Source organism: Rissa tridactyla, chromosome W, assembly GCF_028500815.1.
Source record: "Rissa tridactyla isolate bRisTri1 chromosome W, bRisTri1.patW.cur.20221130, whole genome shotgun sequence".
NCBI classification, from domain to species: Eukaryota; Metazoa; Chordata; class Aves; order Charadriiformes; family Laridae; genus Rissa; species Rissa tridactyla.
In genome coordinates this window covers 2,163,655-2,179,615 of record NC_071496.1, presented here as the reverse complement: position 1 = coordinate 2,179,615, position 15,961 = coordinate 2,163,655, and the positions used below count along the sequence as shown (strand labels likewise).

Here is a 15,961-nt window from a genome sequence, read left to right as displayed (position 1 = left end):
ATGAGACACAGGCTGTCTGTGGCAAGTTTTTAAAACTAATATTTAGGAAAAAGGAAAATGAGATGATGACAACATCTAGGGGGAAGTAATATTTTGCGACAGGAATTTCTTCCTTGATTCCTGATGTGTGAATGAAATCATTGTTGATGTGAACTACTAAAAAAGTCCTTTCTTTTCTTAACAACCTCTTTATTTTCAGTTATCGTTGGCGTACAGTAATGCAGCGAACCTGTCCTTCACCTCTCTGAAAACTTCATGAGTGATCTTATCCCTCTTGAATTTTCCTGGGGTAGCTGCAGTTTGAACCAATGTGGAGATAATAATGAGTTTTCCTTACATAAACAGTGTCGCCTTTTCCTCTGCATTGGGCTGAGGGGCTATTTATTTAAATAAAATCAAGACTTTTAGCAATTTGAGTATAGCACAGGTCATCACAGCATTTCAGAAGGACTTTTGCCTTTGGAAACAGAAGTGGGAGCAACGTTAAGCTTCGCTTTGCTTTTCACTGTATTTTCTGGATGTAACGATGAAGAATCTTCGTAATTACTTATAACACCGAAATTGTATTTTTCTTTAAGCAGGTCATCAGTGCAGTCAGTAGTAGAAGTATGTTTAGTAAAGCAGTCAAAGACAATAAAATCTCTTGATTTGATTATTTTTCATTTAACTCATGCTAGAGCGGGATATGCTGAGGGACGAGGATGTATTTTAGTTAGCTGCAGAACGGGAGATTCAGACTGATGAAAACACATTTCTAGTCCGCTGAGTCCAAAGTGGGCAGCGCGTCTCCGGTGAGAAGGCGTGGACTCCCAAAGCCTTTCTCTGCGCATCTTCTCCCCTCTCCTGCCCGTGGGGTTGCGACGATGCATCGTTTGAATTTTTGGTGGCTCGGTTCGTTTTCTCGTGGGAACCGTGAACTTCTGCTGTGGCACAGTAACACCATAAGCTGACCTTCACCTGGAGAACTAAAGAAGCGTGAAAATAATCAAAATCATTAAATAAGACAAGTAATACCTTTATTTAGGTGAAAATGAAGTTTTACATAGAATAGCAGCTTCGTTTTTCTCGTATTTCTTCAAGGCTGGTCTGAGGGGAGATATATTGCCTTTCTGCTTGTCAGGTGTAGGGTTTAGAGTAAGAGAAGGATACGGAGCTGTGGTAAGAGATAAGAAGATATTAATTTTAACCTACTGTATATTGAAGACACGCTAGCGTTTTAATTTTTATGCCTCTTACTCTTTCCTGAGAGTGCACTGTAACACCGTTTCTATTTTTTTTTTTAATGCAATAACAACACAGATACCATATATAACAGGGAAGAATCGTAAATACCTATATAAATATATAAAAAAAAATTATGTTGATGTAAAAATCCAATTCTCCTGTCCTTTTTAGACCTGGAGGAACTCCATTGGCTTTGAGTTGGAAGATGCTGACTCCCCTTACGGCAGGCGCAACCCGGCGCGTTCACTTGATGTAACTTTATTTTAAATTCAGGGTTTGTGCGAGTTAGCAGCGAAAAGTACAAGGGATTTTTTCTTTTTCTTTTTAAAAGGATTTGAATCTCTAAGATGACAAAACCACCCTTTAAGTACATGGAATTGAAACTCTTCCCATTCAGGAGGCTGACAGGGTTGGGCACTCGCTGACAGCAGTTATCTTTCTTGGGTCAGTAGAAACACATTCCTTATTCAAACATGCAAAGAGAAGACACTTTGCATTAGGAAATGCTGACATTTCTCTGAGTTAAAATTGTTTCCTCTTGTCGCAAGATCAGCTGTCATCTCACAAAAGGTATTTCTAGAAACGGGGAGGTCATCCCAACACATGGCTCTCTAAACTAGCTGGAAGCGTTCGATTAGTCCCCGAGTCTCTGCTACAGGCTCATTACAACCAATCTTTGACATTTTTTGGTAATAAATGCAGCTTGCTGTGGTCCTTCAAGGGAGAAGCCCGTTTGTTGGAAGCCGGTGGTCCCACACCTCCTTTCTGTGGCATCGCAGAAATCCGCACAGCTTTCCGAGGAGGTCTTTAGAAGATGACATGGAACGAGGACCGGCTTCGGTCCTGCCATGCAAACAGGACAGGTTTCAGAGCGCCTTCTTCATCTGAGGGACCTCCAGGCAAGAGAAAGTTCTTAGAATCACAGAATGGTTTGAGTTGGAAGGGACCGTAAAGCCCGTCCAGTGCCGCCCCCTGCCCTGGGCAGGGACACCTCCCACCAGCCCAGGTTGCTCCAAGCCCCGGCCAACCTGGCCTTGAACCCCTCCAGGGATGGGGCAGCCACAGCTTCTCTGGGCAACCTGGGCCAGGGGCTCACCAGTGTCAGGGCTGTAGCGTGATCTTTACAGGAGTGTATGCATTAAACGTAATTTTCAAATTCGCTTTATTCTGGCATGGTGGAAAATGAAGCGCTGTTCCTCTCCCAGAGGCGTTGGGCGTCTGTTGGCACACGGTTAAGTTATTGAATTTTGAATCGCAGAGCCTGCGATACCACGTGCTGCTGGGGGACAACCTCGGTAACCCCCCCAAGTGCAGTTACTGTAGTACAGAGAACTTTAAACTTCTGTGTAAATTTTGATACCAAACGACTTTCCTGCGAAATGGCTCTTATCTTCTATTTCATTTAAGTTCTACCGTTCACACGAATAAAAATCCTCCTGTGTCAATGAGGTTGCACGCTGGGGTCCGTCCTAATCCTTTATCCAAAGATATTTAGTGAAGACTTTGATACCACTTGCTGATATTAATTCTTTTAAACACAAAATCTCGTGGACATCTTCTTTCATAGATCTCCATTAACCTTTTGGGATTTTTTTCCTCTTTTTTTTGGTGCAATATCTAACATTAAATATCCTCAGTCTGCAGCTGGGGCATTTTGATAGGCCTGGGTTAACATGAAATAATGAAAATGAGTGTTTAGAAAAGTGGTTTCATCCTGATACGGAATAAGCGTAACCTTCTGAGGTGTTATTTTACATTATTTTTGTCTGAAGATGGAATTTTAAGGCTTTCAGCCAGAGCCCAGGGCAAAGTACAATATCAGCATCCTACAGTGGCGGGCTGTTCAGGAAAAATCTCGCTGAACTGCCACTTCCCAACAATTCCCAGAAATTTTCTGGGGGGGAAAAAAAAATAAAAAATTCTATGAAACGTGGTAAGTTTTTTTTGGGGGAAAAAGACGGCGGTTTCTTCAAGCCGCTTTTATATTGCTATAATGTAATTAGAAGGAACGTGAAAACATCATGGATCTCTTATTTCCTTCGCAGCCCTCCTCACCAGCCTTCTTCACATATGCATGCCTTTAAAATATTCAGGACCGAGAAAAAACAGATAGAGAGCAAAGATGGCAGCGCTTGACATTTATTGATGTATAAAATATTGATAGAATGTATATTTATAGTGCTTGACGTCTCAGATATCTATGTGTGTGTACATATTTCCAGTCCAGATGTGTTACATCTGTCTGCTTTAGGGTGTTACCTTGTCCTTACTTGTGGCGTCCTACCTGTGTTTAATACTGCCTAATTTCCAGCAAAGTAATTATGCAAATTGCTCGCTTTAATGGTGTCTGTAGGAAAAATAAAGGGCACACCTACCCTGTTGTAGGAAAGGCGTTGGTTAGTGCGTGATAATTGTTAAATATGTTCATTTGGAATGAAACTCGGCACAGGGTTATGCATATACTGAACATAAAGCGTAAAAAAACCGTGAGGATTTCTACCTGTCTAGAAAAAAATGCCAGCAATTAAAAAAATAAAAGGGAGAGAAATCGTGGGAGAAGAGCAACGGTCCTGGTGGAGGGAGTGAGAAACTGGAGGCAACTGGGGTCAGGGTCCCGGAGCGTGCGCGTCGTAAAGAATAACTGGCAGGAATGTATGAATTACAAGTCTATAAATTAATTGCAGGCTTGCGGTGACACCGCCATAAACCATGCTAATGAAGACTGAGTAGTTTATGATTTTGTCAGAGCTCTGAAAAATTAGGTGGTTTGTAAACTACATAGATACTGGTGCTTTTATGCGAGCTTGTTGAATAAATTATACTAGGACTATAGTATAAAAAAAAGTGTTAAAAACTAACCTCTGAATGTGATTCCATCTTAAATTTTCTGTCTTTGGGTTTTTCTTGTTTCTTTTTCCTTGAGCCATACTATCAATGCTGATCCTTTGTAACTCGGCCACTAAATTACTTCTTTTTGTATATCTGTAGTGTAAACAATGCTATTTTTTTATAAACCTCTTGATCAGCGTCTGAGTTCCTGGTGTTCCCTTCTGAGTGCTGCTTTATTGGAAAAAACGTATATAAAATTTTCCTGCTGTGTGGTCTGGAGCCCCTGATTTAAGGTCTCTCTGGCCGCGGAGCAAGAAGAGCCCAACACGGGGCGATGCCTATCCAAACGCACGCAGGCCTCGGAGCCTTTTCCGTAGGAAATGAGGCGGCTGAGTTAATCGGGACGCCTCATCAGTTTTAATTTGCACGCGTTGCGTTTGAGCCAAACGGGATTGGGAGCTTCTAGGTATCCTAAATTATTAAATATACGGTAAAAAAGGACCGATGTGGAAGAGGAACGGAGAAGATGGGAGCAGTGCTGGAGGGGACCGGGGCGGATGCTTATTTAAGGGTAGGTAACTCAGCTCAAAAGCAGAAACAACAGTTAAATATCAAGAAAACGCTGACATAAAAACTTGGCAGACTTGCTTTGATCTGCTTGGCTTTATGTATTATACACAGTTTTTAAATAACATCATTTTCTCCAAAGTGCACACAAGTTCGGAGAGCCCCCAGGAGTAATTGGGAGGGTGTGATCGAAGAGGCGATGATGTCTAGGGCCCTGCCCTCGTTTATTACCAAACCTGGAAACTCGGTTGTCAATAAAGGCAAAGAAAAGAGCTTTGTAGTTAAGGTGATGAAATGCAAACCCCGAAGAACACAGTTTTATCTGTACGTCTGCCATAGTATTCCTGCAGGACAGGGGTTTGGTTGTCTACACCACGTGTTCAGGTGTTGCAGCTTTTTTCCTTATTTTCTGCATCCCCAATGAGACTTTTTGGTCTGATGTGCAAAAAAAACCCCATTAGTATATTGAATACTGTATAAAAGACTGCTCTAAACGATAGCTAAGTGGACAAGAAAAACCTGGGGGGGGGTACTTTGCCCTTTCTCCGGTAGCTTGGTTAGTAGCACCTCTTAGTGTTCGACTCCTACCAGTTCAAAAACGTTTGTGGATCACGCAGGTATTGTAGAAAGAGGAGGGGGGAAAAAAAAAAAAACACCGGGAAATGAATCGTGAAAGCATGAAGCCATGCACTAAATAGGAAGCTTGAAAATTAAACCCTTTTTGGCGAGCAGGGTCCTCCCGGAGCCCCAAAGGAGCCGCGAAAACCCAGAATTTGATGGTGGAATTGAGGAGCGCGCTGTAAATCCTCAAAAACCTGGGACCTGAGCTAGGGATGCGTGAGCAACCTTGACTCTAATGTTTCTTAGCTCCTGTGCAATTTATTTTATCTTCACCTTCTTTTAATTTAGAGGCTTTTTTTTTTTTTTTTCTCTTTAACATTATGGCTTTATAAATATTCTAATCAGACATGGGGAATGATGGCTCAAGAAATACAATTGGATTTTCTGTCTGAAATGATAAGTCATGGACGGTGCTTAGAAATTAATCTATTCTGGCTTCCTGGCAGCTACGGATATTCAAAACGGAGGCCGTCATTCCCCGACAAAACCTGACAAAATGTTCGTGGGCTGCTGAGATCTTGTGTGTGTTTTTCAGTGGGGGCGGGGGGGGGCTCATTAGAAATATGATGTTCTTAACAGTTTTCCTCAAATTGCTAATTTCCATCGTCCTGGTAGTACAATAGTGATGAAGTGAAATTAAATTAGCATATCATATAGCATACTGAAAAACTGTGAATACATTAGAGTAATACAAGGCAACAGATAATTGCTAGCTTAATAAGAATTCATTTTCAGCCAAGATAATTCAACCTTTTTCGTCTTCCAATCGCTAGGGCCAGATTTGCTGGTTATTGATTATCTCCTCATCTTCTATAAACCCAGTCAGAAGTTTTTCTTGGTTCTATCAAAGTGTCTCTGCTCTAAATATTTCTAATTCTGTATCATTTGTCCTGTCCGTGTATGTGCCTGTCCATAAGTTGACTTGAGGGACCTTGTTACGTATGCGGTTGGCATCTAATCCTTTGAAATGAGTGAGATTTTATTACCTCTGTACTCGCTTAGCGAGAATTATATATATATTTTGTTAGACATAAATCTTACATGTCTTCTAAATTGAGGTTTTAATTCTTTTATTTGGGGAAAAAAAAATGTTAACATCAACTGTTTAAGTGTGTTTTCTAGAATAAATGCTTTCTCTAGTATTTAATCTTTAATAGGCTCTGGGTTAATGAGAATAATTTGAATTACAGATACATTTTCTATTTATGTCTAATATTTTTTAGGCTTATTGAAATGATTTACTTGCTAAGCCTGAATTTATTTCCACTCATTGGCGCTTTCATTTTTTCCCCATCTTTTTTGCAGTCCCACCGTGGTTTTTAATTCACCCTTCAAATCTTTATGCCTACGAGAGTATGGATATTGAGTTTGAATGTGCCGTGTCTGGGAAGCCTGTTCCTACGGTGGAGTGGATCAAGAATGGAGAAGTCGTCATCCCCAGCGACTATTTTCAGATAGTGGTAATTATCTGGCTTTTACTTGTTAGAATTTGGGGGGGGTTTAACTAAGTTATGAAATGTGTTCTGATCTAATAACTTCATAAACGTAATGGTCTTCCTGATGGAAACAAGATTTCTGCTGCCTCCTAATACAAATTAGGCACATTGTGTTGTGTTAGGTCAAGTATGTTGACGTTGTCTCCTGTTTTTAGAGAGAGCCGAACCTGGTCCATTCCTGGAATAGAAGTGATGTCCAGTCATACTGTGTGTTGCTATTCGGAGTATTGTTTATCATGTGTGAATGACTTCCCTTACCGTTGTCCTTTGTGAACACAAGTACCAGGTTTCTTCTCCAAGGAAATGGTACTCTGACACAAGGGGTTAAAAACAGTAAGGGTCATTGGGCATAATTACAACTTTTTCAAAGAGAATTGTTGCGCGCTCTCCCCAGAGTAAGTTCCCCATCCAGGACTCCGATCTCTTTTAGTTTAGCTATCACTATTACATAGGCTGAGAATTTGCGCTGTGTTTTCTGAAAGGGTAGATCGAGCTGGCCTCTCCTGGAAGCAGTGTCACTTGTCAGTGACAAAGCTGAGACGCTGGGGACCACCCCTGGAAACTTCAGCCACTGTGAAGATGTCCACAGGCCACGAGGGGTGGCTTGTTTGGAGACGTGACTTGGTTCAGCGCCTCTAATTTTTCACCTTGTAACAAATAATATTGATTATGATCATGTCTTTTAATTACCTATCACAAAAAAAAAAAGAGTCCTTCTGGTGTGGTTTTCATACAGCATACACTTACTTTGCTATATGTAATAGCAAATTCAGTCTTTTTTTTTTTTTTTTTTAATACATCAGTGCTTCTTAGAAGCAGCCAGAAGCTGTCCAAAGAAAAGACAGCTCTATTGCTGTGATGCTTTAGGGGTGGAAAATTATTTAACTTAATAGTTTATGGAAGGTGTATTTCAGCGTATCCCTCACTTGAGATATTTTACCCAATTTAATTGGTTGCTGCTTGTGCTGAAGGAAACGTAAAGTTAAATCTGTTTCAAGTGAAGTGGGCGTAGGGTGACCTTTTCTTAAGGATCTCCAGGCCTGGAGCCATAAGGAGGGTTTGACCTTCACAACAGTATTTTTTCAACGAGGCAGAGTTGAAAGTTATTTTAAATCTTCCCTGCAGCAAAGAGCCAAGACAAAATTGAAAGCGCTACTGGAGTGAGGGCTGGAATTGGGAGCTTAGTTCTTGAGAAGGGTGTGGGATGGACTCTGCAAGGAAGGGAGTTCGCCCATGGGCCGGAGGCACCATCAAACAAAATGCAAAGACCACAAAGTGTCAAGAGATTCCTGATGAAAGTGCTTATGGTTACAGCCCTCTAAGGACCAGGGCTATTTGCGCTGGAGCCGAGAGTACATACACAGTACCCCCTTTCACAGAATAACTGTTCTGGAAAGGTTTTCTAATCCGCATTCACTTTGGATGGTGTTTTTCTAATTAATTCTCTCCACTTCCTTTCTTTTTCTTTCTGCTGTCTCTCTAGGGTGGCAGCAACTTACGGATTCTGGGCTTGGTAAAGTCAGATGAAGGTTTTTATCAGTGTGTAGCTGAAAATGAAGCTGGAAACGCACAGGCCAGTGCACAGCTAATCATCCCGGAGCCTGGTAAGATGCAAAGGACGTACAGAATTGTAGATGTAATTAATGCTATTAACATAAAAATCCCAAATGAGCAGCTACTATTCTTTACTCCCTCTTACTTATCCAGCTGGCTGGCTGTAGTTAAAAGCGTGTCCAGGCTGTTGGATAGTTGGAGGCATTTTGTTTACTGGGGCAATTACAAATACTGGCCTTGTCCTAGAAATGACTCGAGGCCGGCTAAACCTGCAGGAGAAGCCAACGGCAGTGTCTCACCGTCTATTGGTGGGCTTTATCCTGCTGAAATACGAGAAGGTGATCACAAATGGGTGAGGTGGTGCAATAAAGTAGTCCATAAGTAATAGAGAATTATATTGTATGTGGTTCTGTATTAAGCTGTTGTGGAATGTTTGGCTCAGGGAAAGGGCAAGAGAAGAAAAAGGTAAGAGAAAGAACAGTTCGTCAGTGGGATGTGGAGTGCAGCCAGCCATTGAGATCGGAAGGTTTGTGTCTATGCGCGGGAAGGATGAATACTTTATTTTGTTGCTCTGAAATTCATAGGTGGCCTAGAAGAAAGCTGGAGAGGGACGTTTCACAAGGGCATGTAGGTATAGGACAAAGCATAATGGCTTTCAACTGGAGGAGGGGAGATTGAGATGAGATGTGAGGAAGAAATTGTTTGCTGTGAGGGCGGTGAGCCCCTGGCCCAGGAGGCCCAGAGAAGCTGTGGCTGCCCCATCCCTGGAGGGGTTCAAGGCCAGGTTGGACGGGGCTTGGAGCAACCTGGGCTGGTGGGAGGTGTCCCTGCCCAGGGCAGGGGGGTGGCACTGGGTGGCCTTTAAGGTCCCTTCCAACCCAAACCATTCAGTGACTCTGTGACTGCTCTGTGCAGCAGCGTAAGGATTTGCTGCTTTACGGGTTTTTAAGTAACAGAAAGATGTCTTCATCTTGGGCTTGATGATATGTAAAACATGGATAAAAGCCTTTCAAAGTTTCTGGGTTGTAAATGATTAATGACCTGCACTGGGCTGTAGGTTACACGTGCTACTTCTCATTGTAAGCTGAGAACAAGAGAACGTGCTGAAGTGTTGTTCGTTCTCCGATTTGGACTGGGAAGAGCAGAATCTTGGTATCCCACAAATACTCGGTTGAGACAGCCCTACTGAGATCAATTAACCTGCTTCAACTATAGAATTTCTTTGGGAAATCCTTTGAAAAGTTTCCACACAGCATCAGTGTGAAGTTCTTAAAGCTTTGCCGAAAATCTGGTCTTCTGGAAGTACAGAAATAAGAATGGCCGTGGTCCAGGTTCTTCTGAGCTGCAGTAGTCTCACTCTTAAGGACTCCCGTCTCAACACTGAGCAGGAATGTTTGCTGAGATCCATGAAAGTTCATCCTGTAAGCTGTTGTGTTACGAGCGCTATTATCCAGAGTGGTTCCAGGAGCACAGAGGGAGGATGGCGGTACCTTGTGGCCATAGCTGAGATCATCTGGTAGACAAAAGTGAGGAGTAAGCACCAGGGAAAGCCATGTTTCCCCAGTTTGCAAAGTCCCCTCCAAGCAATTAGTTAAGGCAAATGAAAATGGGAACAGGGCTGAGGTTTCTCCCTCCGTTTGCTGCCTTGGTCCCATATCTGTGGCTGAACAAGGATTTTGCACATCTTTGAAGCTCACCTCCCTCTTAGTCCTTCTCCCTGGTGATTCAGCATCTCCTTTATAAGCCTCTTTCTTTCACGTCCACTGCCTGAAAGCAGCTCCAGTAGCAACTGGGGAATTGTCAGGCACCTCTCGGCCCCTCTCTCTAGACACTCGTGCCGCAGACGCTTTGCAGCCATGAGACTAGGCAGCGGGAGATGGAACGTCCATAGAGTCGTTACGATTGTCCTCCTCCTGCTAGCGGGACCCTCCAGCCTGGGCACCCTCCTTGCCCAGGACTAATTAACGAACTGAGGTCGACGGGTGGGTGTCGGGATCAAGAGGCAGGTATTTATTTGGGTTCCCACTTTGGTGCGTGCCTTCCAGCCTGGATCTTGCCAGCTGAGGGTTTCCCTCTGTGCAGTCACCAGAGGTGAGGATGGAGGTTATCTTCCCTTGGGGACGAATGTGAAAATGAAAAGACGCTTAAAAACTAGATTTCACTGACAGAAAAGAATGTCTGTGTGGTATGGAGGAAGGTCGGCTGGGACGAGAGGGACATCATCCTGCTCCGAACCAACCTCCTCCACTTCAGATCTCACCGTGGGGAGATACACAGTTGTTTTGCCGTTACGTTTTGTTTTCTTTCCGCTTTCTTTTAAGCTGAATCTCCATTCAGCTCATGTGCTTGGGTTGTATTTTCATGCGTGAAGCTCTGAAGGAACCAGGCCGTCTCCTGCTGGAGTGGGGTTTTAATCTGATGCTCGGATCATCCGTGGGGAAACGGGATAACTCATTGCTGCTCCCAGCTAGCCATCGCAAGTGAAACGCTGTCAGTGGATTTCACGCTCTGTGTCGGTGTTTGTTATGTTTGGCACCGGATTAAAATTAAAATAGAAGAAAATGAAAAGAAAATCCTAAAGAGCTACGGGACGCCATTGTAAACTGTCTCCATTTCCCTTTTTAAGTGATGGATTCCTTTTTTTCTGGCTATTTAATCAGATCTTCAAACAATGCCGCTCCAATTCCTCGGAGATGAAGGGAGGGCCGGCCTGCACAGATGGTGGAGAAGCCAGTTAGAAATACAAATGAAGCGGTGGGGCTGGCCGTGGCGGGAGGAACGTAACCCCCTTCTGCTTTGAATTGTGTTGGGCCACGCTCAGCACGTGTCGGGTGCTCAGCTTGAGCTCCACGTGGCACCACCAAGTAGCCGGGGTCTGGCCAGGGGGCTCTGGTGGGGGCTACCCCCTTCCCAGGGCTGGCAGCCGCCCAGCAGAGCCCACGCTTGCTGTCGGCGTGTTTTATGAGAGCCCGGTGAAGTTTCCATATATTCATTAATAGCTGTTATCCCTTTCTGGAGCCATTAACGGTGGAGGAACATGAACAGAGACATACTGAAGGCTTCTCTGAGCGGCTTTTTTCTGAAAGCCAGGATCAAATAAACCATCTATTAAATGAATAACGATTTTCTCCTAGCAGTGATTTCTACCCCAAACTTAACATCAGGGTAAAATAATATGTTTTTTTATTTTTTCTGGTGATTTGTGAGACTATAGATAGTTTTTGCTTTTATTGCAGCTAATTTGAGCCATCCAGTGGGGTAAAAAAAAGTTGTGTATGTTCTGTTGGGGGGTTTTGAAAGCTTTATTCAGATAGAAAGCTATAATCCGTCCGATTCCTCCTACTATGTTGTTCGTATGCGGACGTGTAGATTGACATCCGTTGCTGACCACCACTGACTGTAGAACCTGATGTAGCAGCGCGTAAGTTGGCGTTGAAGCAAGTATAAATGAGCTCAGGTTGAGACCAGATATACCCCTTGTAAAGGCTGCGATGCTAATTTGGAATTAGACAGTACCAAAATGAGAAGGGAAAGCCAAACGGGCTGCGAGCTCCCTCAGGTAATAGCTTCCACTTTTAGTGTTCCAGATGCGGCCATTGGATGCTCAAAATTATTTCGATACGTGTTGCTTGGACTATAAAAAGCCAACGAGCTCCCTGAGAAGTATAAAATTTCTGTCCTATTTAGCTGGGATTATGACGGGAGAGGGACGGTACTTAACGGTGCATTATGAACTAGAGGCAAATAAGCGGTGGTGGATGGTCTGCAAGGCACGCGTTAGTCAATAAATCAAAGTACATTTGTGGATTCCGGCACCCTTGGGGAAAAGGCGCTTGGGATTGTTTCTTCTTCTTTCTCCTTTCTTTCCCATTAACAACCTTAATGTTCCCCTCTCAGGGAGAGATTGCTCGCCAGTTTATAACAAGAGAAAAAACCACAGCTTTAAACGCTTCTTATTTCTGTGAAAAACAAAGCAATAAATGAACCAGATTTAAGGATTTCAAGTCTCTCATCATCTCCAATTCACGTACTCTGCGTTTCTCAGGCCACTTTGCTGCTTGGCTCCCTCTGTTTCTGCTCCCTGACTCCGCTAAAGCGCGATGGACTTTACACGCTCTATGGGAGTGTGTGATCACATTGAGTAGTTACCAGAAATAAAGCCTACAGTATGTACTTGTGGTTACATGTACTGGAAAACAAATTCACAGCGAGAAAAAGCAGATGAAAGAGATCTCCGCTGACTTGTCTTATTTTTATGGCCGTATAAAACCTGTTATTTGCACACCGAGGAAATGTCTGGAGAACAGCGTGGTGGTGAGTGATGGACATGCATACCTTCAGATGAGGAGAGCATCCCAGAGGAAAATCTTCCTATAAAGAGCTCCCAGACAGTTAGTTGCTTTGTGCCGGTGGCTTCTCACGGATCCATCCTTCAGATATTCACAGGATGCGCGGAGGGATTGTTTTATTCTAGCAGGTGAAAGATCAGATACAGACAGCCTTGAAATAACCAACTTGTGTATACGGTAGGATAATTATTAGCGATGTTCCTGCAATAAATTCCTGGCTTGACAAATCTTTGGCTTGGGGAGATGCCCTCTCCCAGAGACTGGTGAAAGTGCTGTAAATCAGTCTTCGCTCTTGGCATTATAAGCAGTAGGTAATTTGGCAAACGAGCAACAAAGACGACAACGTCTTACGCGGCACAGCTAACCAGTGCCTGGGCTCTTTGTGCTGCCACGCAAGGAGGAGTAATGAGGGATAGGACAAGAGGAAACGGCCTCAAATTGCCCCAGGGGAGGTTTAGGATTGATATTAGGACAAATTTCTTCACGGAAAGGGTTGTCAAGCATTGGAAGAGGCTGCCCAGGGCAGTGGTGGAGTCGCCATCCCTGGAGGTATTCAAAAGCCGGGCAGACGTGGTGCTGAGGGATGTGGGTTAGTGGTGGCTTTGGCAGCGTTGGGTTGGTGGTTGGACTCGATGATCTGAAAGGTCCCTTCCAACCTCGACGATTCTATGACATAGCGCCAGAATTATTTGAAGAAGGGATTGTGTGTCCATCCACGGATGGTCTCCAGACGATTGAGGATGTCCGAAGGTGGATGTTTCAGGGAGACAGGGCAGAGGGCAGAGAGCTGAAGCTTGTGGGTGGCCTGGTCCTTGATGACTGGTCGCTGTCGAACAGGTGTTTCAGTCGGAGCCTCGCTGCTCAGGCTCGGCTTTCTGGGCCGTTCACTTGGTCATTTTTGTCACCTACTTTTTCTTTCTTTTTAATTCCTCTTCTTAAAAGTTGCCTAGCTCTTTCTCGTGTTAGATTTTTCAGCTTAGCAGCGAGCAGATTTAACGTTTTTGCATGCGCGAGATCTTTGCAAAGACTTATTTCTGTATGATAAGACTTAGATTGGGAAACCTGTGAATTACTTTTCCTTGCCAAAGAAACAGTGTTTGACTCAATTTTCATTTCTCCCTGAATTCCTGTTACAAAAACATTCTGTGAGGCACCGTTTCCCCTCCATTTATTATCATAAGTATTATCTATAATTACTTATTCTGTTACTTATTGCGTATTGCTTATTCCTTATTGCATATTAATTATAGTGTAGTATTATTTATAATTACTTCCCCACTAAAAAAGCAACCACAAAATAAAATCCATCTCTCTGCTAAGAAACTGAGCTCATATTGGTGTTAAAACTTCCGATTTGTAGTCCCTGCAAGCCTGTTGGAAGGGCGAACCGTGGGCGTTAATCTTGCTTATGGTTAGCCTTAATAAAATCTGAAATAAACCCCACAATTTCAAATATCGGGAAAACCAGGGGGTTTATTTTAACGATAGGTAAAACAGGGAAAAAGTAGCGATAAGGAATGCTCTTTACTGGAAATTTTAAGAAGAGGTTGGGCAGATGTATCTTTTTGCTAATGCTGCCAAAGTTGCCTTTGCAGAGGAGGCTGGAACGTGCGGTTTCTTTAGTTTGCTCCTTATGCCCTGAATTAGAAATAGCGAATTTCACAGAGCTACTTCCCATCGTGTAGGCAGAGACAGAGCAGGAGAAAGAAGTGAGAGACTATTTCAGGATCCCACTCATAAATTTCAGAGTAGAATATATATGTATTATTTATTTATTTATTTATTTATTTCCTCCAATGCAGAGAATTTGTTACGCTACCGGGTTGTGGAAATATATATATATATTTTTTAAGGCTTATTTAGGGATGTGGTTCGAGTTATACTGACCATATGGACTTCTTTTAAATAAAAGAGCGTGGGGGTAAGTTCCTGCGCTGGACCAGGGACCCTTCACACCTCCGAGCCGCTGGTTTGCCAGCTGCCTCTGGTTTGGACGTTGCCAGGTGGCTCTTGGCTAGAAAACTCGCACGTGGCTCTGGGGTGCTGCTCCCACGGAGGGACAGGAGATGGTGTGCGGTGTCACCCTCCATCGCACGCGGTTCTCCAGCACCGTCTGAGCAGACTCAGCACCTCAAACCTGCTTCTAGCTGTGGGAGAGTTTCCCCTGACACATCCCAAGGCGGGATGAGACCTGGGTGCAAACCATCTCTGGCAGCAAAAAGTGGTAAAGGCGCCTGACGTCCAGGGATGGGGAGAAAAATAACCTCCTGGACCAGAGCGTCAGGATTTTTTGTGTTGAAACAAGAGATTTAACGTCCTTATTTTGGTATGCACGACTGGTAAGCTGCTCACATTTATTGCCTTGCATAAGCAGTAATAATCATGATAATAGTAAGAATAAATTCTGGTTTTATGCTCTTATGGTGGTCTTTGCCATAATATTATGGCACCTTACTGGGGATTTATAACAGATGTATGCAAAAATACAAAATCAGCGGAATATTTTTTTAGTTAAAAAGAAAAGTTGGTATATAAAGACCATCCCTAAAACCAGGAGAGGTGCTTAGGAGGCACCTCTAGATAGACCCACTGCAAGGGGTTGTCTTGGAATATTTTTGGAGCTTCCATCTTCGCACGTCTTTAAGAAGAAGTTGGGTAAACATCTGCTAGGGGTATTTTTAATCCAGCCGTGGGGTGTAGGAGTGGATTAGTTGGGTTCTTGAGATCATGTCTGGTTCTGCATCCATTGATCTAGTGAACATTGCTGCAAATGTTGATCAGGAAACTTTGGATTCTGGAAAGGTGCAGTTAGAGATGCTTGATGTTGTCTTAAAATGCTGATATAAAAATTGGCAGCTTTGTTTTCTAAGAGCCATAATGGTTTAAAAATCTGGTGGCTGGGTTTCTACCCCACCACAGTCTTCAGTGAAGCTCAGGAGATGAGTTTTGATGCTGGAGTCACTCTGCTTTCTCCCAACTGAGTGAAACCACAGCGCAGGCAGAATTTTCAATATTTGGGCGGTAGGAAAGAAATTCAGCCAAGGTTACAGGTTACTTGAGTAGACTCTGAAGATGTGATAGCCTTTTCGTTTCTTTATTTTGAAGGTATCACAAAAATTTAAAGCAGTTTAGTTTAAAAGCAACCTTAGATGTGTTAATGCACTCAATCAGTGGTAGCCAATCCTGCGAATGTGGGAAAAGAAGACATCAAATGAGAACTGCGGGAGGCTCCAGGCTGCAGCTCCTGCAAGGAGACCAGCCGTGACTCCCGCGGCACTGGTGGGGGGGGATTTACTGTCAGGAGAGGTGACAGTTCATGTT

General features: G+C 43.4%; 1 protein-coding gene across 1 annotated transcript in view; it reads left to right on the top strand.

The window, feature by feature from the left end:
- LOC128901974 (netrin receptor DCC) overlaps positions 1 to 15,961 on the top strand; it is a 583,836-nt gene that overhangs the window by 357,489 nt on the left and 210,386 nt on the right. Inside the window, exons 6-7 of the mRNA XM_054184191.1 lie at positions 6,547 to 6,701; positions 8,221 to 8,341. Of these exons, the coding sequence (XP_054040166.1) occupies positions 6,547 to 6,701; positions 8,221 to 8,341 (276 nt within the window). The remainder of the gene's footprint in view (positions 1 to 6,546; positions 6,702 to 8,220; positions 8,342 to 15,961) is intronic.